This window comes from Tyto alba, unplaced genomic scaffold, assembly GCF_018691265.1.
Source record: "Tyto alba isolate M040663 unplaced genomic scaffold, T.alba_DEE_v4.0 Super-Scaffold_28, whole genome shotgun sequence".
NCBI lineage: Eukaryota > Metazoa > Chordata > Aves > Strigiformes > Tytonidae > Tyto > Tyto alba.
Genome location: NW_024881302.1, coordinates 135,570 through 159,043, shown reverse-complemented (window position 1 = coordinate 159,043; position 23,474 = coordinate 135,570). Strand labels below are relative to the sequence as shown.

The 23,474-nt window shown below is 37.3% G+C and overlaps 1 protein-coding gene and 1 long non-coding RNA gene across 7 annotated transcripts in view; one reads left to right on the top strand and one right to left on the bottom strand.

Annotated features, from left to right (window-relative positions):
* The window catches only part of LOC104365101 (BTB/POZ domain-containing protein KCTD5), a 37,739-nt gene extending 18,285 nt beyond the window's left edge, over positions 1 to 19,454 (top strand). For 2 of the 6 annotated variants that reach the window (XM_032987566.2, XM_042798944.1), the window contains 3 exons: positions 5,024 to 5,149; positions 7,862 to 7,920; positions 13,162 to 19,454. In XM_032987566.2, the coding sequence (XP_032843457.2) occupies positions 5,024 to 5,149; positions 7,862 to 7,906 (171 nt within the window). In that variant the 3' untranslated portion in view covers positions 7,907 to 7,920; positions 13,162 to 19,454. Of the gene's footprint in view, positions 1 to 5,023; positions 5,150 to 7,861; positions 7,921 to 8,669; positions 10,251 to 11,425; positions 12,772 to 13,161 lie in introns of those variants that run through there. The other 4 variants (XM_042798947.1, XM_032987567.2, XM_042798946.1 and 1 more) reach the window with 3 other exon arrangements.
* On the bottom strand, positions 13,127 to 23,365 carry LOC116960362. The gene is made up of 3 exons (XR_006165876.1): positions 23,098 to 23,365; positions 21,613 to 21,950; positions 13,127 to 13,267 (listed from the first exon to the last, which is right to left on the bottom strand). It is a non-coding gene; the product is annotated as an uncharacterized LOC116960362 (long non-coding RNA).
* Positions 23,366 to 23,474: the final 109 nt, after the last annotated feature.

Below are 23,474 nucleotides of genomic sequence, written 5' to 3'. Positions count from 1 at the left end.
GAGGCCATTCTTACATTCGTACAACTTGATTCTGTAAAAAAATTGAGGGCAGGACTTTCTTTTATTCTATCAACTGTTAGTATAATTAAAAAAAAGAAAAAGGCAAGCTTCCAAGACAAGCTTTCTAGTGTACAAGAAGTTTAAGGAGTTCGCCACATCTGAAATAGAAGTAATATTCAAACTAGAAGAATATTCAAAATAGAATTTGAAAATAATTGTTATGAAATGTACTCAGTTTTGAGAACCAGACTATCACAGAAAGAGAAGGAAATTGGTAGTCATGAAGTGGAAGAGTTAGTTAATATGAGTAACTCCAGTGGGAAGCAGGGAAGGGCAGGAATGCTGTTTGTGCAAGTTGGAGTGGTCATTTGTGATGATAACACTATTGCTAATATGTCCTGTAAATATACTGTATACATTCTGAAACAATATTAACAAACCAGTATAGCAAATCTGTATAGGCAAGTTGTTGAAACGTGGCTGGTTTTGAGAGCTGTCTCAAGTCAGTTAGGCATGATATTTCTTCACCTCAAAAATAAGGTTCCTAAAAGTGATGCACCAACCATTTTGAATACTCATAGGGATGTTTTTAGGTGTACAGTCATTGATTTAAGATACAAAGAGATTTTTGTGTTTTGCTGCCGTTGAGTAACTTGATTCAGGATTTACTTGACGTATTCTCTCACCTATACTACTTTTATCATTGTTTTTTTCTTAAACATTTTTTGTAAGACACAGTTATCTTATCACAGAGCTGTAGACTTAGGAAAAGTTCTTTAGAAAGTTACTTCATTATTGTCCTCGAAATCATTCTTAAATCTTTCCTTTTTGAAAACAAGCCTGACCGTACCTAGGCATCAAGTAGTCTCTGCCCACCTTTACTTATGCCAAACCTTTTTTTTAAAAAAAAAATCTCTGCCCTTTCTTATTGTCATCTTTTATCTTACTTAAAAGTTCAGACTTTATGTCCTGGGTTCGGCTAGGACAGGGTTAACTTTCACCAGGAGCTGGGTGGGGGCACAGCCAGGACAGGTGACTTGAAGCAGCCCAGGGGATATTCAACTCCATGCTGACCTCATGCTCAGTATGTAACTAGGGGAACTGGCCTTGGAGGCCGGGCGCGGGGTACTGGGTGGTGAACAGCTGCATTGTGCATCACTCACTTTATATATTCGTTTTAATCAGTATTGTTATCGTTTTCTTCTCTTGTGTTGTTCTATTAAATTGGTGTTATCTCAGCGCACAGGGTTTTACTTTTTTATTTTCTTCTGATTCTCCTCCCCATCCTACTGAGGCAGGGGTAGGAGTGAGCGAGTGGCCGCCTGGTGCTTTGTTGCCGGCTGGGCCTAAACCAGACACTTTATGAGATAGGAACTTCCCTGTTGTTAATTCTTTGTCTTTACAGGAAGGTCCTGACCTGTATTGACACATCAAGCAATATAATGCAAATAACTCTATTTCTGTTGATTATTATGGTTTCCATTCCTGCCTTTTTTAGTTACGGCTGACAGCCTGCTAGTGTCAGCATCCTTATTCCATGCAAACAATAAATGGATCATTATCTAATGAATTTTCTGTGATAAGTACACATTGGCATTTTCCTGTGCTCAGTTATGACACTGTTGGGGTTCACAGGGACTCTCAAGCAGGATCACACTGCTTTTAGTAAAGAGTGTAATGAAACAAGTCATGGAAAGAAAGAACCAATGAGGAAAAATACATACATATATATGTATATATAAGCATACAAATCTTTGAAATTAAGAGTTTCAAAATGTTCTTTCTTTCTTTTCTTAAGTTCTTGATCATTAAAATTCTCTGTACTGTATAAGTCCCATGAGTCAAAAAGAGTTTGCCCTTTCCGAGAGTCTGAGAAACAGTACACTGGGTAATCTCCAAATGCTTTTCCTATGCATTGTAACAGACATTTTCCACACCTCGCATTACTCTGATCTGTTGTGGGTTCTTGTTTGGGGGGCGGATGGACAGATGGACATGAGATGGGAGAGTTTAACAAGTCCTTCCAGTTTATTAGCATTCTTCTTTAAAGTATTGCCACCAACACTGGGAACAATGGGGTGACTTTTGGAATACAAATGCTAAAATAGTTCTGATTGTACTTTCTGACACAACTGTTCAGTTATAACCTGCAATCATTTTCCGTTTCTTTTCCTGCCACAACCCTTATTTGTTGCTGATGCATCTCAAAAAGCTATGATGAAGTTTCTAGCATGCTACTGATACTATGTAAATGATACATTTTTGATCACACCCATATGGAATTGCTTGCAAGAGTATCGTGCTGGAGTTCTGAAGAACTTTTGTTTAATATTGCAAAAGTGACTTTATCTTGAAATGCACAAGCTGATTAATAATGGCAAAAAGTCATCCAGATGTTTTGCAGTCAGCAAAATCAATAGCTGTATCCAACTAGCTAATAAGTAATCAGACTGCCACATCTCCTAAAAAGACTTATGTGCAAAAGGTCAATTTATTTGGATTATGAAGCTTTAGTGGGGGATGTAAGTAGCTATCAGCTGAGGACCTATCAACCTTGTTGAATCAGGATTGATGATTTGGCTGATGTTTGGATCTTGTGTTGTATATGCTTTCAGAGGTCATTTATTTCTATTTTCCCTTCTGGTAGTTGTTATCATAGCTTATCTGTTATCAAGTTCTTGCCATTTTGCAAGAAGAAAAGTTGACTGTATACTAAATCAAATCATACGCTTGAATTTTATTCTTTAAATTTCTCTTCCGAGAAGGTAAATTATGTGTGGCTTTATTTAAACACATATCAATCTTTTGAATGTTTTCTAGCCTTTAAGTGGGTTAAAAATACTGTTTAAAGTAGTCCTGCATTGTATCTCAATAATTGTAGCAGTTATTTGTATTGTATGGTTTGTAATTGCTATATAATATATAGAATAAACCCTATACCACTTTATACCAACAGGCTTAGAGCCAGCTTTACTTTTTTCCTGAAAATTTGTGCATGATATTTTGTGCTGATAGGAAGAGAATCAGTAAATCACCTCTATATATGGAGTAAGTCTGGGCTGATTTTCCAGTGGACTTTCTTAGTCCATTTTGTGCAACTAAGCAACTAGTTACTTTATGGGTTTTGTGATTACACAAATATGTTATGGTGCAGACTGCAGAGTATCTATTGGGAAAGATTAGCTGGCTTAACGTCTCTAGACAAATGGTGCCTTTGTATGAGGATCTGTTGGTGCTTCTACAACACCTGGGATTTTGTAACTTCACTGCATGGTTTTGGTGCAAAAATGTCTTGATCACATTTGGTTTTGATCATTACTGACTTTGTATGTATTTTGCAGAGCTAGTGTGATGTTAGGAGTGGAGGAGGGAGGGAAAGGTTTCAGGTGATCACACCCAGACAGTATAGTTAACGTAGGTAGTTTGAGAGTGCTGAATTTTGATTGCCAGTACTGTGCATTGGAAGTTTGTATTCTGTAATACCATCAGGGTCCAAAAACTTTGCCGTTGCCAAGGCCTGGCCTCAAGTTGGCTCATGGTGCAGACGTATTGCCTGCTGCTCTTTGTAGACATTGGCTCTGTCTGTGGAGGTGCTTGCTTGGCTGTCCTACCACAGTGCTGGAGCATCTGAGCATCTCTCTCCTCTCTGTCCTTAAAAGTGCAATGAGGCTTTATTTTCTCCTGACAGTGCTATATGGAAGCTGCTTTTAACCTTGATCTACCTTCCACATTTGTTGAGGGAATAATCTTATGCCTCAAGTACAGATTCTGGATCAAGATTTTGTTTTGGCGGTATCTTCCCTGCCTTAACAAAGCTTTTACTTTCTTTGGTGCTCTGCTAGACTAATGGCAGTACACACTTTGTTTTTAGATATGTAACTACAGTGTTTCAAGTGCTGTTGCACTAAAAAACAAGTCAGGCCTTTTCTACAGGGCCATTACCAGGGTACTTTAATGATATAATAGAGATTGGGGAATACAACAGCCTTGTCACATGTCTATGGTGATTTGGTAGGTAGATTTTATATAGTTTTGGTAATGACATTTAGATATAGTTTATCTGTGCAACAGATTGGGTTTTTGGACTTTGATCTGTGTCAGTAGTAATAGCATTGTACAGTATCTTGTCATGCTTTTGAAATGAACTTTTAAAATAAATAAACCAGCTACAACTGAATTGATTCTGGATTGGAAAGGCAGGCTATGTAAAGCTTCTAGCATTAGGTAAGTGTACTGTGTGTAAGGTAAGACAAGTTACATGAAATTTCTGCCATTTGATAAACATGCTGCATATGAGGTAGTACTGATGTTGAGTATATCCTTCTTTCTCAGTAAATTGTCATTTATCATTCAATATCAAGACTTGTAGAAGCTTGTAAATACATCACTTTTCATTATATATGGCTTCCACTTGCAGCACTTCCTTAATTAATTTACTCGTAGCAGTACATATGAATTTCAGATGTTAATCTTGGTGTGCCACCATGCTGCGTCTTGCTGTTTTCCAATCAAATGCAAATTTTGTCTTTGTCCACTCAAAATATGTTTTAATAGAAGGACCAGTATTCTGTAAGTAAAGTGGTGGGTATCCCTTTAAGTCTAAAGTGCTTCTTGCATGCAGCCATTTATATGTTAAATCATGCCACATTAAGATACCATATACAGACTTTCTAAAAATTAACTTTGGAGGATGGGAAGGTTTCCGGTAAATAACAGAAACAGAGAAAAGGCTACTTCTCCACTGGCCTGCCTCTGTAGCCTTTTCTTTCACAGTATAATGATAACTGTAAATCAGTAATTCTGTAAATGTTTAAAAAGAAAAGCTATGTTTATCTTATCATCAGAGTGTCAGTGTATATGTCAACATCAAAATGTATTTGCATTGAAGTGGAGAATCATGCTTCAGGCACAACCAGCAGTCTGAAGAGGAGTATTTGTACTAATGATGAAAACTTACGGAATTTGTTTTATGTGATAATGCAATTGACTGGGTTGTTGTTGTTTGTTTTTTTTCATCTTTTAGCTGGTCAGTATTGGTTCTTCTTATAACTATGGCAATGAAGATCAGGCTGAATTTCTGTGTGTTGTCTCAAAGGAATTGCATAACACTCCCTACGGCACAACCAGTGAACCCAGTGAAAAAGCAAAGGTAAGTTACCAGATATAGGACTAAAGAAATGGTGTCAGATTGGATGAGCTTCACTGAGTTGTGCTAGGCCTACCTCTCTTCTGGACCATTATTTAATTGTCTTTTTGCCCCTCACTCATGACTAATAATGGTTCCCTGTCCATTGTATGAGAGACTGTAAATGGCACAGCATGCATTTGTTATATCAAATGGGTTCTTTAAATGCAGTAGTCTGTACTGTGCCTGATACTTGTCCTGTTTTTTCGAGTATTGGCAGATATTTGCTCTTTACAGTTGAGAATTGAGGTTTGTTTCTTACACATTTGAATGCTTCGTTATTCTGCCACTGGGTCAGTTGAAAACTTTTCTTCCTTGAGTTCAACTGAAGAAATCTTACTGTCAAGAATGGAGATTGTAATATGCTCTTTCTGAAAAACATAGTCATGTGCGTTATGTTATAAAATGAAGGTATTTGTTAGCTTAGTATTTTCAGGTTTCTACCCGGTTCTCTTTACTTTCTGTAACCAGCTTTACAGGAAGATTGTAATGGGCACAATATCTTAGAATTTTACTCAGTTGTCTTTCAGGATTTGTACAGGGGAAAATGTAAAAATATAACTGAATAGTAATAAGGCAGACCAGTTATGTATGTAAGTGTATTTCTTCTCTTCCATGCATATCAAACAGTTTTTATCATTGTATTGTTGCTTTGTACAAGGAGATGACTACAGACCAACTGGATGCTTCTGTTAGCTTTTCATTTAGTATATGTAGGTGGGAAACAAATGGTAAAACATCAAAGGTTGTTTTTTCAAGAATCACCTTCAAAGAAATTAATTTTGAAATAATGCTAAGAATTGTTCTGGGTCTTGGTGCTGAGGCTTCAAATAGATAAAACTTGAGTACTTTATGTGCCTTGTAACTTGGTTATACAGCTACACATATGGAGACGTTTTTGTAAACTATGCTATAAAAATACTTCAAGCTTTCTGTTGGATTCTTAGTGAAATTATTAATTTATGCTCTTTTGTCACTGTTGAGATAAAACTTCCAAAGAGTTGTAAGGGATTAACGTAGTCAATGGTAAAAAGTGAATGTGGGTAAGCCACATCTCACTCTTCCAAAACCGTAGTCCGGGTCTGCTTTTGCCTGGGTGATTCAGGAAGACTTTAAAAGTTGACAGGTTAAAGAGGTGTATGGTAATAATTTAGGGCTGAGATATGTATCTGAAATAAAACGTGGAATTCTAGAGCCTAATAAACATCTTCATAAGGAATGGTAGTATATCTTCAGGGAACTTCAGAAGTTACCAGAGTTACACTGCATTCTTAATGTAAAAGAAAACACAGTTCAAATAAAACTATTAAACCTTAAATACAAAAGTTATTTCACAGTGCAGTACAACTGTGTAAATTCAGTAGCTCTGAGAGAAGCTAAATCTAAGACATTGAAGTGCTTCTTGGTCATTGTTTCAGAGAAGAGAGCAGAGCATAATTTGACCAGGGTAATGAATAAGAATTACTCTTGATTTTGGTTGGAGATACAAACGTTCACTCTGTTTGTCCTGGAAGAGTTGAACTGTTGCTAGCAATTGATGACAATACTTGAAGAATCATTTTTTGTATATTGTGTTTCTAATAGATCAATTATTTTTTATAGGTATATTTTGTGCCTGGGGGGAAAAAAAAAAAAAAAAAAAAAACACGAAAAATTTCTTTTTGGTTGAGAGGTTTCCGACAGCTGTGTTCAGGAATCTTGATGGGACTTTGGGAGCTGTTGTCTCAATAGTTTCCTCTTAGACAGCATTAGTCCTCTAGTCTGCAATCTTTTCATTAGTATCTGAGTTGGTCTTGTGAAGCCATATGACTGAAACTTTGGTATCCTGTGATATATACGGTATAACGTGTTAATGTACTGGGACTGAATTTTAGAAGCCATGAGAAAGTCTTCCTATTAGTTTTACAGCAAGTTGGGTTAGAGAAAACAAAAAACTGCCAGTATGTAATTTTTATTGACAAGCACTTCAATTTTAATTAATAGTACTGGACTTTCAGAATAGGAAAAAGCATTTTCTCATAGCCCATCTAATCAAGCTTCACCTTCATTTCTTCTTAGAGACTTTTTTTCATGTGTTTTCTGGTTTTGGAAAACAGTTTGCGTAGTCAGTTAGTAGCTGACTTCTGTGTAACCTTCTGTTACAACTAAACCTAATGAAATTAATGGCATTTGGGACATTGACTTTAAGTGGTTCCAGTGGCTTTTACTGGTAGCCATAGGGCTACTGAAAGATAACCCACAAGCATTCTTCTCTTTCATACCACCTTATTGAGCTGTCACTCTTGAGACAAATGACCAAAGCGTGTTCATAACATCTGCATGCAAAGCTAGATTCTCCAGTGTATACAGAGTTATGTACCAGCTTTACAATTTTATTTACGTTTTCTCTATAGTTATGGTCCCTGTATTTATGTTGCATGGCACTATTGACTTCTATCTGCTGATTTTAGGACATTTGAAAGAGGAAATTTTCATGAAATCTCTAATGTTCCTCTTTGAAATTGTCTGCTGTCATACTTTCTTACAAGGAGTGGGGGTCCCAGATAAAAGTAAATAAATGTAATTCTCAGGTGCTTCAAGTGTAAGTGGACTGTATTTGTTGCAGCTCTGACTCATTTGCAATCTCTTCTTTTCCCTTCCTTTCTCTATACTTGCTGCATGCTGCATGCCACTCAGAGTGAGGATGAAGAAACGGATTACGATATGAATGACTCAGATTAAGTGTAAATGTCATGGTGAGCACTAGCTGCCCTAGGATTTTATCCAGATGCTTTTCTGCCCCGCCCAGTTCCTACCCCCACTAGTGCTGTTGTTTGGCTAGTCCTGGTGGTATGTGTTTGTGATTATAGTTGTGACATGGTTAGCATAGATAGAATTCCTGTTCTGGACATTGCTTCTTTGACAGAATAATTAGCTGTTATAAACTGTATTGTGATTGGTTCCTTTAAAGCTCTGCTGAGAAGAAAAGTTCTTCATTTAGATTCTAGGATCAGAATTGATTTTCGTTTTTATTTTCTGTGCACCACCTTTTCTGTCAAATGTTTTTTTATGTGTAGAGGCATCTGATACAAATTTACAGTTTACATTTTCAGTAATTGTCTGATTTGGTAATAAACTAGAAAGAGTGACTGAAGTGCAACATAGTCAAAAGATGGTCTTATTGGATAATTTTGAAACTAACAATTTTTGAATCAAGACCTGGCGAATATAAGTAAAATATAACTAAATAGTGTGATTTAGGTGCTACAGTTACATTTACCACAGGAAACAACTATCAGGGGAGGGATCAGGTCCTTTCCACTGTAGTTTGACGTCTTGTTGAAGACCAAAGTACTTTAAAAGTCAGAAGCACAAGAACACAAAAGTTGCATCTTAAAGAACAACTTTTGCAACCTCTTCCTAGCATGTCTGCAAGCACTGCTTATATTTATTCTGCTATCCAATTTCTAGAAGATAACTTATCATTGAATGTTTGGTGATACAGTGTGTGGGTAGGCACTTGAGCCTGTATAAACTGAAGATACTTACCACTGCATGGGATTGAACTCCAGCTTCTCACCTATACACCTGAACTTTTTAGCTGTAAAGCAGCGTTATACTTATCTCTGAAGTGTTGCTTCTGCATGGCTGAAGAAGAACCTACATTATTTTCTTAACTGATGCTAACAGAAACTACACCTGAGGTAGAATAAGGTCTTTTGACAAGTCTTCAGGAATTGCTGCAAGGAATGGATCAAATCTGAAGCTTTACTGAAAAAAATAAACTGGCACTGTGCTGGGATTCAATGCAAGATTCTTAAGATGCCTGAGAGATGCTATTCTATCTGCCACAGATTTATTTTGAGTGAGAAGGAACAGTTCCACATTCTGCTTCCCTAAGAAGCAATCACACTCAGGTTCCTAATATATGAGAGTTCATTCAGCACTGTTTGGAGTTTATCAGTCAACTTTGAATCTGGTGCACCTGGAGTTAAAAAAGAACAGAAACAAGAAAAAAAAATTCTGAATACGTCAGATCAGCACCAGGGTCAGGACAGTCCCCAGTATCAGTGCAGACTGGATGATAAATGGATTGAGAGCAGCGCTGCAGAGAAGGACTTGGGAATACTGGTGGGTGAAAAATTGGATATAAGCTGGCAACGTACACTTGCAGCCCAGAAAGCCAATTATGTGGTGCTGCATCAAAAGAAGCATGGCTAGCAAGTCAAGAGAAGTGATTCTTCCCCTCTACTCCACTCTCATGAGACCCCACCTAAAACTCTGCATCTAGCTGTGGGTTTCCCAGTACAAGAAAGGCCTGTTAGAGTGGGTTCAGAGGAGGGCCACAAAAATGATCAAAGAGGGACAGGGCTGGAACACCTTTGCTATGAAGAAAGGCAGAGAGAGTTGGAGTTACTCAGCCTGGAGAAGATTCCAGGGAGCTGTTATTGTGGCCTGCCAATACTTTAAAAGGGCTTATAAGAAACATGGAGAAAGATTTTTTTTTCTTTACCAGGGTCTGTAGTGACAGGACAAGGGGCAGTTTTTTTAAACTGGCAGAGGGTAGATTTAGATTGGATGTAATGGCAAAATTCTGTACTATGAGAGTGTTGTAACACTGGAACAGGTTGCCCAGAGAAGTTGTGGATGCCCCATCCCTGGAAGGGTTCAACGTTGGGATGGTTGGGGCTTTGAGCATCATTTCAAGCACTTCATCTAGTGAAAGGTGCCCCTGCCCATAGCAGGGGATTGAGCTAGATGATCTTTAAAGGTCCCTTCCAACCCAAACCATTCAGTAATTCTGTGATCTGAAGTATGTGGACAGAAGAGCATTATCAGAGAAGTCACCTGTTCAGCTAGTAGAGCATCTTCTCAGATGAAAAATTCTTCCTTGCCTGGTTCTTCTCCAGACATCCTCCTCAATCCTAGCTATTAGCAGTTTGGGAGAAGACCTGCCATTACTGTTTTCAAATTTTATTGATCTCTATTACTGTTGAGACATCTCTTGACCTTTTTGCCCAGTAAGCCACTAAAATTTTTAGGAATAGTCTTACTAAAGGGTATTTCAGGAAAAAAAAAAAAGGAGGAATTTCAAATTGCAGAACAGCCAGTCATCCTTTCAGTATATAGTAAGTACTTACAATTGCGAGAAAATTCCTGATAACTGAAATTCAGTTTCTTCTTTGGACAAAGTCACTGCCCATGACTACTAAACATCCTCTCATACAGTTTCTGAACAGAGGTGGATGAAACACCTCTGACGAGAGCTTTCTGATCAGAAATCGTTTATCCTTTAGTAAAGGTAGGGGATACAGAAAACGTACCAAGCAAAGTGTGTTAAAATATTGCCTGATCTGACAGAATTTTCTGCTTTACCTTGGGTTTACTGGCTCAGTAAAGTGTGCAAAGTTCAGCATCCAGATCTGGCTTAGCTTTATCTTATTGTATGTGTTCCTGAAGCTACATAAAATAGTTCTATTAGTCTCAGAAATACTTTTTATATTCTGGGAAAGAAGAAACTCATATGTTTAATTTTAAATTGGAAATATTCACAAAATCTATAGATCAAATATTATTTTCTAACTGCACAAGTGATTGTCTCAACCATGTTTTTGACTCTATGGAGATTGTTTCACTCACTGACTGCATTTGCTGGGTCAGACTGTTACCTGCTATGTGGACATCTACTCCAGCACTTTTATTTTCAGCTGTGATCAACAGTAAATACTCTAGGAAAGAGTTAAGTATGAAGCATTTATAAAATTAACTCCTGATATATTTCCTCACCTTGCCAGTAATGCCTGTATCCAGATCATTGTGGGAAAGCTACAATGACACTATGATACCATGCGTACGTATCAAGGGCACAGTCTTCTCTAAGTTTGTCTAATTCCTTTTGAATATATTATACTAGCAGTTGCTCAGCAATTTTCTGGGCCCAGCTTTTCCTCACAGAATTCACTAGTATCTTCCCTACAGTTTCATATGAAATGCTTTTTGCTTAGTACACATAGTAAATTATCTTCATGAAATAAGTAATGTTTGCATCTAAAATATAACCTAAAGCGTGTCATGGCCCATGGGAAACATCTTCCTGTAGTTTGGAAATTTATCAAAGTAGCTGCAGTGACATTTAGCTTCATAACTTCAAAATAATAATACTGACTTTGAAATGAAAAAAAACTTTGTATGTACAAACAGCAATTCAGGTACTGCAGGAAGTGCAGTGAGCAAGTGGATTTTTAATTTTTTTTTTTTAAGCTAACACTGAACTGTCTCTAAACTGTCCCTGAGGCACACAAATGGTGACAGGTTCTTTATGAACTCCAGTCCTTAAAAAAATCCCATGGATTTGTGCAAAGTAAGTGAGACCCTACTTGACTACAGTCACTATGAAAGACGTATTAGACTTGACAACGGACTGAGGCTGATATGTTAAATTATCAACATTTTAAAATACTAAAAAGAAAACAAATACCTAGACTTTTTCGTATTTAAAACCATACATGAAACTGCTGTGCTGTGTGAAGTGGTTGCCCACCTTTACCCTACAAGTACAAAGATTGAAATGTTTGTGTGTGCTGGCAGATTTTGTGGGTTTTGTGGGATGGAATGTGCTATGAATACTAGCATCAGGTGTTTGTCTTAATATCAGGCTACATTGGAATCATAGAAGGAAATTCTACATTGAAGACAGCTATACCATTGTCCAGGGATTGTGCATTGCTTTCTTTTAGCTTTTGAAATCGAGAGCCCTTCCAAGCAGGAGGAAAACTGTCAAAAAGCAAAAGAAAATTAAGTAATATTAGAGATACTTTTACTTACAGATTAACAGGTACCTATTTGTGCTCAGTACATTTGGAGCTTTGCTTAGTGTTTTATTTGGCTAGTGTCACAGTTGGTTCTACAGTTGGCTTAAAGGCTTCCCTGCAGTACTACACAGCCTGAGAGTTGACCTCATTAGTGCTGATTGCTGTTTGGTTTAGAGTAGCAACATGAGAAACGTTGTAGTTTGGACAGTCAGTCCTAAGACTTGGATCCTTTGCTAACTGGAGGAGCCAGAGAATTGAAACAGAAAAGGAGAAAAATAGTCAAATTGGAAGTAGAATAAGTGGTTTTCTTGTTGTATGATGCTACGGACAAGGATTGCATTAAAAGTTCAACATGCTGTGTCCTGTGTCCACAGAAACAATTGTCATGTGGACAAGGATGCCTAAAAACTTGTGAGATCTGGCATGTGCAAATAAAATTTATGTAAAAATATTTTAAAACTGTTGTCAAAGTAGTACTTATTTTCACATAGCTGATTAGTCCAGCTGATAAGCTTTGTATGTCTGAACAGTGTAGTAAAAATCTGTGAAGAAATGTAGCTGTCTGACTTTAGTTCATGCAAAGGACCAAGCCTGGTGTCGTGGTTTGAATCTATTTCAGATTTTAAATCAGTCTGTTGATTTAAATCTTGCCAGCTCATACTCTTGGCCTTTGAAAACTTCCTGTGTCATCTCATCCAGTGTGCCATTTGTGCACATTTTGAGTTGCTAGTTCATGTTTTCAGTACTGATTTATGGGACATGATTTGCAGCTGAAACTTCAGAGAGTTAAGGACATTTTCCTGGAACAGGAAAAATGAAGATTAAATTCAATTTCTAATAACGTACCAGAGTTCATTTAGCACACAGGACCTATGTATCTTCAGAACTAGGATGAGGTGAAATGGCTTACTTTTCATACCTGCTAACCCTTAAACTTTGGTTATATTAATCATACACAGTTCCTAGCAGTGATTTACATCTGTTTTCATTATGTTAGGTAGTAGGCATAGTACGTATCAATCTTTTTTCAGCCTTAAAGCACAGACTTCAGGCATGTCCTTGAACCAGTTCACTGATACTTTATCAGTTATTTGAAATAGTCATTATGCTGCTCTTTGACCTTCATGCTTTAGGGATGACATTAAGCAAATTTTCATTTATAGAATTTTTATTGGTCTGTTTCAGATTTTGCAAGAACGAGGTTCCAGGATGTGAAGACAGTATTTGAACGGTGACAATTTTTTCTCTTTTATTCCAAGACGCAGTGAATTGTCACACTGAAGAGGCTCAGCTGCAAAAGAAAAAATCTGATTTAGACAATTTTCTGTTGATCTGGGTTCAACCATTTTTGCCTATAAGCTGGTGTCAACTGGCTGAAAGCATTGCAAGATTACATAACGGGAATAGATGGTGTGGGAGTGTGCGTTAAGTTCTGGTTGTAGTGCATGGTTGTACTCTCTTGTGGGCTGACTGACACTGGTCATTTGAAAAGAAATGACCATGCACTCATATTTTTCTGAGACATGTAGCACTTAATGTCTGGTGCTGGATGACCCAATGTTGATCAGTTTGGAGACATTTTCCTACTAATCATTGTAAACATTTAAAGGACAATGTAATTGGTGCTACACACACACACACATATATATTACAGCCCACATGCAAATATTTGGGCCTACATTGTTTCAGAATCAGTGGCAGCCCCAGTTGACTCTCTTATACTGCACATTCCTCTATGGCTCTGTGACATACTCTATTATGTAATAAAAGCCTAGGAGATCAACTGAAACTAGCACGTAAAAAGTTACACAACAGACATAAGGTTTCTCTAAAGGAAAAGTGTATATATTGACTGGATTTATAGAATATTTTAATACCCAAAGGGAAGACTAAACTCAGAGAAAATGGCCTTCGTCTGAGTTACTCTTGATGTTCCTTCTGCTAAAACAGTCTCCTCCTGGAAAAGTTATGCTCCAGTCTTAGCCAGATGTTCGGAAGGAGAATCAAAATTTACTTAAAATGAACAACTGAACATTCTGTTTCTTTTGACATGTTTGTACTCATATGTGTGTTTGTGCTTTTATAAAATGCCTATAAGCATTGAACTGTGGATTATGGTAGAGATTTTTCAGGAGCTGGAATCTGTACAGAAATATGGCTGGCTAGTCCTAGATCCCTATTTCTGACTGGGATTAAAATCAACCTTGAGTGTGAACACAAGTTCATCCAATTGAAAAACTTAATTACTTCAGACATTCAGGATACTTGTAATCAATCTTTCTCTTTCTATACTGTTTCAACTATGCAGTTAAAGAACACTGTTTGAAAACATCTGGTGCAGCTTTATTAGTTTGTCTTTGATGAAGGCTAATACACAAGACTGGAGCTTTGGAGCTTTTTAATACACTATGTTTTGAGCAAAATATTTAGCACATCTTCAAAACAGTTAATGAAATGGACAGTATAAAACTCAGCTTCATTGACTTATGAAAGCAGTTGGGAGGGAGTTTCAAAAAGCTACAATATTGTTTTGAATTCTAAAGACATTACAGATTTTATTTTCAGTAACTTCAGAATTTATGGACATACTTTAGGTAATCCTTTACACAGAAGCCCAATTTTCAAACACCCAGGGTCCACTTTTTTTTTTTTTTTTTTAAAAAAAAAAAAAAAAGGACTTGCTATACATTGATAAAAGTTTGGCAGAAACAATTTGTAAAAAACATTTCTACTAAGCAGGTTAAGCAATGGGCTAAATGTTTTGTCCATGTGTCTAATGCTTGAAAAGGTTTGTAATGCATTTGCGACTTGGATGTGGTCTGCACAGGAAGCTGCTGGCCCTTCCACAACAACACATAAAATGTTTGCCTTTTTTAAAAACTGAATTGAATTTACTAAAAATGTAATTGTGTAGGGGGAAATGTTTATACTTTTATACTTTTTTAGGCACCCATATTTTGTCAGCTTAAATTTAGCACCCAAATTTCCCCTAAATAGTAACAGATTATCTTGTTTATCTGAAAATAAGCATAACAGTTGTCTGTGTTAACTACATATTAAAACATTTCCTCTGCTGCAGTAGCCACTGTGTTTTTAAACAGTATGATTCCACCAAATTCTCTGAGCTCCCTAGCTCATGGAATTGTAGCCAACCATGTTTCTTGTTTTCTTGATGTGCTCTACAGAGTATTTTGGGATTGGCCTAAGTGGGTACAATGAACCTTCTGAAACAACATTTCTGTTGTCTCTCTTAACCCCCAAAAGAATATTTTACTTCATAAAGTGAAATTTTCAAGAAAAACAGCAGCAAAGCATGAGTAACAAACTGAGCAGACTGAACAAATTCAGAATATGTAAAAGAGTGGATTTTTCTAAGTATGTTTTTTTCACTGGAGTTTTTTTCAGTTTAAAAATGTGCTTTTATGGTGAGATTACCTGCAATTTAGTTTGCATTGTATCTCTGTTGTAGCAGATTTTGGGGAAATGAGTGGTTAATCATTTTGCACTTTGTTTCCAATACCTCACAAAGATTTTAAGAAAGGAAAAAAAAAAAAAAAGAGAACTTTAATAGGCAGGTACCTTGTAAATTATTTTAAATATGCTATTGTTTGAGAACACCTGAACTAACTACTTTCCTGTTCTTGCTAATGTTATTGTTGCTTTAATTTTTGTGAACATGTGAGGCTTTGACAGATGCAAGTGCTACTGTATGCCTTTTCCAAGGCATTAAGAATTGATCCCTAAATAAGTTTTTTTTTTCTTTGACTCTTGTAATTTCAAATAAAGGTAGCTACAGTAATAAGGTTAACTGCATTAGAGTCCAATCTACATCACCAGGTTTTGCAAACATTGTTTTATCTTGCAGGATGAGGTAACATACCGATACAGTTTAAACTGGAGTCCTTTGTCTATTTCTTTTCTGTCATTTGGAGAATATTTACCTCAGAAGAACTGCCTGTTATTATGTAAATCTCATGGGTTCACTAGGGGCATGTAGTTGAAAAGCTATATTGTAAAAGCCTTTGACATGAACTCTTAGATTTACACAGCTCCTCTATTCTTAAATTAAAACAGTATTCCAGGTTAGAATTTGAAGATCCTGAGCATAAAGAGATCATAGCAGAAGAAATAAAGCAAGAAGGGAGAGATACCAAAATGTAACAGTTGATCAAGATGACATCTTATGAAAATGTAAATTCTATGAAAGATTTAGCTTTCTACTCTTTTGCTATACAGATATTCAGTGAAGCTGTTTGGCATGTTGTCCATGGAACAGGAGGTTACTTCAGCATATGATTAGTGCATTTTCAGTGAAATTCTTTAAAGGCTTTTCCATGACAAATATCTTGCAAAACTTGCTTAAAAACTGAGAAGTTCAAAATTACCATAGCAATTTCTTGCTTTGAGTTAGGAAACTGATAGCGTATTATTGGCCTTAAGTTTTGTCAGAGGCTAATTTTCTGTATTGGAGATGACGTTTTTGTGTTAAATGCTTTTGACTTCTTCAAGCAGCAATTAAATCAGTGTTTATCTGCAATGAACAAGTTATTCTGAGGCTTCCAAGACATGAATGTCACCTGGTCCATAGTAACTGTCCAGAAGTACAGTCTGACTCAGCAGCTCCCACAGTAAATGTGAAATATTTTTTTTTTTTAAACAAACAACGAAAGCTTACCTTTAATGTTCTCCCACTTACTGTGGGGTTTCCATGAATTGTGGCTAATGGCAGTTTGTTATCCCACAGTAATTTAATTGTGTGTCAAAGGCCTGATTGTATTTAGAAGCTTATGTTGATTCTCTACTAAACTTTCAGTTCTCAGAATCATGTATTCAGAAAATTTGGAAAATGTACTGTGTTTTTTTCAAATTCAACTAGGTTTCTTGTAATGATAAAAGTTCCTTTAATTTTTCATTGTAGCGTTAGTAAAAGATATTCCTTAAGAAACTGAGCTCAATGTATCCATCCAACTTTGTTGTCTTCAGATTTTCTTCAGACAGTAGCTGTTTAGCTCCATTTCTAGCAATGTCAATGCACGGTTATGATTGCTTAGAATCAGGACCATTTCCTCAAGATATCAAAATTGAATCAATCTCCTTTGAGAGAGTTTTTCTTTAGGAGAAAAATGAAAACTTCTAGCAGATTAAACAAAACTAAACTTGATTGCAGGCATGCTTAGGGAACAGGTCTGTCAAGTAGGATGATGGAGTTTTCAGAAAACTGCTTCTCAGAACAGAACACTATTCTGCGAATTTATGTTGAGGTTGCTGAGAGTTGTCAGACTCTTTTTGAGCAGTAGAGAGCTACCACCAGCAAATTAACACACATTAATTACAAATTACTATTTTTAATAGTATTACAAAAATTAACTTGGAATGCAAAAATGCAGTTGTATCTGATTGAATGAAATTACCTAGAAACTGGATTATAATGTGTATTGTTCAACCATTCAATTACACTGGAGTACATTCCTTGAGAAGTATTGAGAGAAAAGTGAAGTACTGGGCTTTTCATGATCAGTCAAGTGAAATTGTCTGAAGATGAATCCTGGGATTTTGTTCACTTGAGATGTGATAAAATGAGAAAGTGTCATTCTCCTATTTTATTCTCTCTCTCACCACATTAAAAGCATCTTTCAAGTTTTTCAAACTGACTTATTCAATCAGCCCTAAAAGGTGGGGCCCTTGAAAAGAGATGAGATTTTTTTATACCTTCAACAGTACCTGTTAACTCAGGACAATAGGATTAACACTTCCAGTGGTTATTGGAGAACAGTCTTTTTGAACACAACAATTTTGAAATACCTATGGTCTGAGGATGCTGCCTGTCACTTTGTTATAGTTTAGACTGCCATTATCTCCAGCTTTAAGGACAATCTCAGGATCTTACTTGGGTTTGTGTGTAGAATTATTGATTCTTAAAGTAGTATAAATAATCAGTTTTAAAAAAATTGTGGAAGGCTCTCTGAACTCAGTGTCATATAACTTCTCTTTCTTCTAGCTCACAACAATCAGAAGCTGTCTTTAAAGGCTTCTTACTGAACCAGGGCTTTAAAGGGCTAAAGAAATCTTATTGTCAGACAGAAGGAACTCTTTCCATTTTCAGTGCAGAAACGCTAAGGGCTAAAATCCTTTCCAGAGCTAATTTGAAGTCCTGGAGATATATAATGTTTAAGAAGTAGCTAGTCTGTTTTTCTTTCAACTCAAAGATTCTAGAATAATTTTTACAAATGGCTGAACCAGTTGCCAGTGTAAGCATTCATATATGGCTTGAAATTTCAGTATCCATCTTGGTAAGGAATACACTAGAGAAGACAATACACTTGCCCACCACTTTATTATTGCCTGTGCTGAAATTTACCAACTTTTATAAAGAGCCCTGGCAGCAGAGAAAGTTTGAGGAAGATTCTGCCCTAGGAAATTGTCACTGAATATTTCATTGCAACTTAGCTGTCCTTTAACAAGGTCTACCAAGGCATTAACTTCTCAAAAATTCAGTGAATAGATACTGCTGCAAACATAGCTTTCAGGGCCCATCAACGGGTTCTCTTTAGGATGTTATGGGTTAATAACTGGTATAATGAGAGAAACTTTTTAAAAAGTTATTTTGCTGCTTTGGGGGTGGGTGGAAGGGGAGGAAGTTCTGTGACAGTGTTCTCCTTGCTTTAGAAAGGTGAGCCTAAATTTTGACCTGACTTAACACCTGTTGAGATTTCCAGGCCTGGTCATCTGAAATGTAAGAGTTAATGTATTTATGTACATGATTCTTGCTCCTTTTGAAGATTTTCCAAAACCTTATGCTCAACTTCTCTCAAACTTAACTTGGCTCGTGTACTTGCTAGGATGAAGCAAGTGCTAAGACAGTGTAAGAGAAATGTTGCCAACCTGTCCACCTGGAACTGAAACAAGATCACCAAACTGAAGGAGTATCATATAGCAACTATTTCCACCTGCTTCTGTCCTGAGCCTCATCTGAGTCTAGCTATGAAAAAATCTATTTTCTTTGGACTCTCTAGTGCCACCTACCGAATTCAACAAATGTTCTTTTTTTGCCCTTTTCCCCCCAAATCACTGGTCTCAAAATTAGTTGTGCATCAGCTGTTTCTGTTAATATCTAAGTGGCCATACTTTCAACATGTTATTTCCTGGATAGTGGGTTATCAATAACACTTTATTTTGTGCCAATTCATTATCTCTGAAGTGTTCTTACTGCAGCAAAGTTTGAGTTTTGATCTGGTTTTAATGCTTTTGCATTAGACAAAATTCTTAGCACAGACATACTCAAGAAACTGAATACATGGAATTTCCCTGCATAAAAATCTGCTAAAGCTTCCCAAATCATTTAAAGATGGTTACAGTTCACCATCATTTTTAAAACAAACATACAATGAAAATGTGTGTGGGTATTTTTTTAACCTCCTTTTCATAACACTAGCATACTGTAAATTGCATGAAATAAACCTGTTTTTTTCCCTTTTGAAGTCTGATGTCTTAAATCTTTCTTTTCTAAATCCATTAATGTTGACATTAACAGTGTATTATCACTGATATTCCTAGTTTAGCACTTCAGATACAAAACGTGGTTGCATTCTTGTGCAGTGATTCAAAGCAGTGTATCCTTTTCTGCTGCCCAGAAGACTTTGTCACAAAAAAAGTCATGTTTATTCAGATACGTATCTGCTGGGAAAACAAGGTATTTTCCCTTGCATTTACTATGACTGTTGCTGATCATTATAATAGAAAATTAGGAAATAGTGCTCTCTAGTATGGATAGATAATGACACAAAAAAACACGTACCAAGTTTTAACTAATCACTTTGCATACATTTTCTTTCATGCAACTCACAAATCACCCTGCCTAACATCACAGGTTTATTTTAGAATCCAATGCCTTGCTTTTTAATATACATGCTTATTTTGTCTGAAAAATTAAGCTAAGTGAAATTGACACTTTGTAATAAGGCCAACATATAGTATAAGAAGCCACTTAGTACATGTTTGCTGCAAACGTTTTAAAAACAGAAGTGGCCGAAGGAAGAAAATGATGAAGTATGAAGTAGAGGTTGCTGAAAATATTCAGGTAGTTTGACAGTTGTGCCCTCTACAAGTATCGAAAAGTTCATAATTCAGTATTAGTATTGAGAAGACCACTGGACTGCTCTGATTTTCCAAACTGCTAATAAGAATTAAGTATGAGAAGCTAAGACCTGTGAGTTCTAAAATCTCAGAGGCTGTACAGTTACATGAGGTGAGTTTCATCTTAACAGTTTAATCAGTTTAAAATGCAAAGTATATTCTAACCTTTCCTTATATATTCAGCAGCTTCTGTAAAATGTTGTCATTTTACTAAACCAATTTCCTGCATTTGAATTTTACTAAAATAAGTCCTAAGTACAAACATTGCTTTGGTAGAAATTAACTAATCAATGTGTGCATCTATATTTTTATCAGACTCTTACTAAAAATATTTGCACTTTACAGTCAACCAGCACTGCTCTCAGTTAAAATTCCTACTATACATATCTGTAGCTTCATGTGTCTTCACCAGGTAGCAAAAGTGAGAGCATAAAAGGGACAACTGTGTACCCTGAACCAGAAACCAGTTAATAAAGGGGACATAAACCAGTAAGTCATCAACATCCTCTTTGGATCTTATATAACATTTAGAGTTTATCTGGAGCTAGCTTTCCTTTCAGTAGGAAGTTTCACTTCATAATGATAAAAATGACCCTGAAAATCCATCTTTCAGTGTGCTAAAGTCTTGCCCGTCAGTCATAAACAAAAAGTCCATATTCATGATGTTCTCTGAGACTGCAATCTGCACAATTTCATGAGATAAATCCTGTGAGTGGTGTGTTAACTGTTTCCCCTAAAACCCACTGATTTTGATAATGTCACTGAAATCACCAGGAAAGGTATACAGGGGAGTACACGTTTGTCCTGGTTCTACTGTAGGAATGTGCTTCTGACAAAAGATTTCTTAGTTAGAGCGATCTTTAGCCTGATCTGATATAGCCATTTTTGCACTTTAACAGCCCTGTTGAAAGTCTCTATTCCAAATTAGTGCAAAGACACCACCAGGCATTCCAGATACATTTTCACCATGTAACATGCTGCTGAGATGGCATCCAGTAACCGCCTAGTGAATCAGCCTGCTACTGGTGTTTTTAGTAAGATGTTTGAAACTCCCCTCTTTCCCCAAGTCATTTGTGACCGTCAGAATGTTTTCTGTACACACAGCTGCTAACTGTCCTCCATCTCTTCGCCAGCACTTACTAGTTCAAAGGAATAAAGAAATTAAGGCAGATGCTGCCATAGGTATCCATGCATTAGGAGAAGAGAAAGCTAAGCAGGAACGAGGGCCCACAGGAAGGTATGTATCCTATTTTACATCCTTGTGATACGTAATTGGCTAAAGCACGAACATGAACAGGAAGTGTTCATTCCAAGATAACATAATTACTGTTAAATAACTTATTTATGGAGAGGCTAAATGAGGAATTGAGAATAGGGCAAGTGGTCCAAGTATTTCATTTGTTTATATGAAGGTGCAATCATTATTTTGCATTCTTAAGCATTTCTGTGATATGTCACTTTCCGTATTTCTCACTGCAATAGGAAGATGTTGAAACTGCCTACCTGCATGGGAGGAATTGGAGCCTAGGCCAGCCTTCAGCAGTGGAGGTGAATCCAAAGACTGAAAAGACAATTTCAACTCTTTCTTTACACTTGGTAGATGTGCAATTCCATGCACAAACTTAGACGCATCCTGGAATGAGAGGTTTCTTTGATGATGTACAGCTGTTGCAAATGTCTGTGGAAGCCTGGAAGCAGCTCATCCTTTTCCACCTCTGATGGCAATGAAGTCTCTTAAAAGCATTAGCTACTTGACTCACTTTTGAGATTTAAAACAAAGATCTTGCTATGTCAGGCAATACCCATTGCTTCACTAGTTCAGTGGTTTTCATGAGACCAGCCTAGAAGTAAAAAAACAGAATACTCACCTTCTCCATCCTTCCTTTAGGACTCAAACCCAAAATAAATATAACAAGAATAGGGGGGGAAAAAAGCCTGAAAAGAGCTATAATGGACCACTCGGCTTGTCCCCTTGGCTAAAAGCAGGAGCGGCTACAATTAAAACACCTTTGAAGCCCCAAGTGTTGGAGACTCCGTACCCATGCCCTCCCCAGTAGGCAGCCTAGTGTTGTAGTATCTTTGCCAGTTGAAGGATTTTTTTAAGACCTCACTTCCGTTTTTCTTACTGAAGTTTAAACTGATGACATCTTTCCTTCTCCATTATGGACATGAATCATAGATTACTGCCTTATCCGGTGTGACAGCCTTTCATTTTCTCAAAGATGGTTTAAAGCTCCATGTTGTGTACATCATGTTTGAAGTGAGACAAAAAGCAAAAACAAAACCAAACCAAAAATTTAAGTGGGAAATTAAAAAGCCAAATAGAACAAAGTATAAAAAAATCCCATCCAGCAATGTCTAGATTCATTCTGCCAGCTTTAAGTGCCAGCTGCAACCGAATTCCATTTGCCTGGGGTTCTGAAGAAGCAGAATCCCTCTAGTAGGTGTTTTAATGTGCCTAAGATGAATTGTTCTTGCAGATGGCTGCTCACTGGGTGGGGGGTTGAGCGACAAGGTTCCTAACTTCAGCATAGATTTGAATTGGCCCTAATCAAAATTCAAGTAATTATTTATTAAAATAGTTAATTCTAGAATTTCCAAGAAGAGAAACCATTTTGAACTTGAATACTACATAGAACATAGTTCAAGAAACATCAATAAACACAGGCCAGTGCAAGTTATGGCTATGTGGAGATTTCAGGACTGAAATTAATTATGTTTCATTAAAATTTGAAAAATAAGTCAAAGTCAAGAACAGAGTGTGATTCATACCTTATATGCCACTACGTGCCAATCTTAGAAACCAAAAACCCACACATACATACACATACACAAAAATCATAGCGGGAAATAAAAACCACGGAACATAAAGCATGCTGCTTCTTAAGAATTAGGTAAAACAAAAGCAGATTTGAGCCAAACACACAACTAAAGACTGCACCAAAGGAAATAACAGTAAGTCTCTGCGCTTTCCAGCGCCTCACGGACCCGGGGACAGCCCTAGACCGACGGTCAAGAGGGATGGTCGCTTATGGCACGGCCGACAGCAGCAGTGCGGCTCCTCAGCCAGTCCTAAGCTTCCTGCCGCCCCGGAGCGGCGGGGAACCAACCGCCGGTAGCCGCCCTGGAGGGACGGGCCCGCCCGGCGCGGGGACAACCCCACGGCGCGGGGACATAACCCCACGGCGCGGGGACAACCCCACGGCGCGGGGACACTCCCTGACGCTCCGCCCACGGCCGCCGCAGGCCCCGCAGCCGCTTGGCCCCGCCCCGCCCTCTGCTCCCTCTGACAGGCTCTCTCGCCTGCTCATCACCTGCGAAACCCCCGCCAGGGTCAGCGCTCCCATCCTCCAATCAGAGGCCCG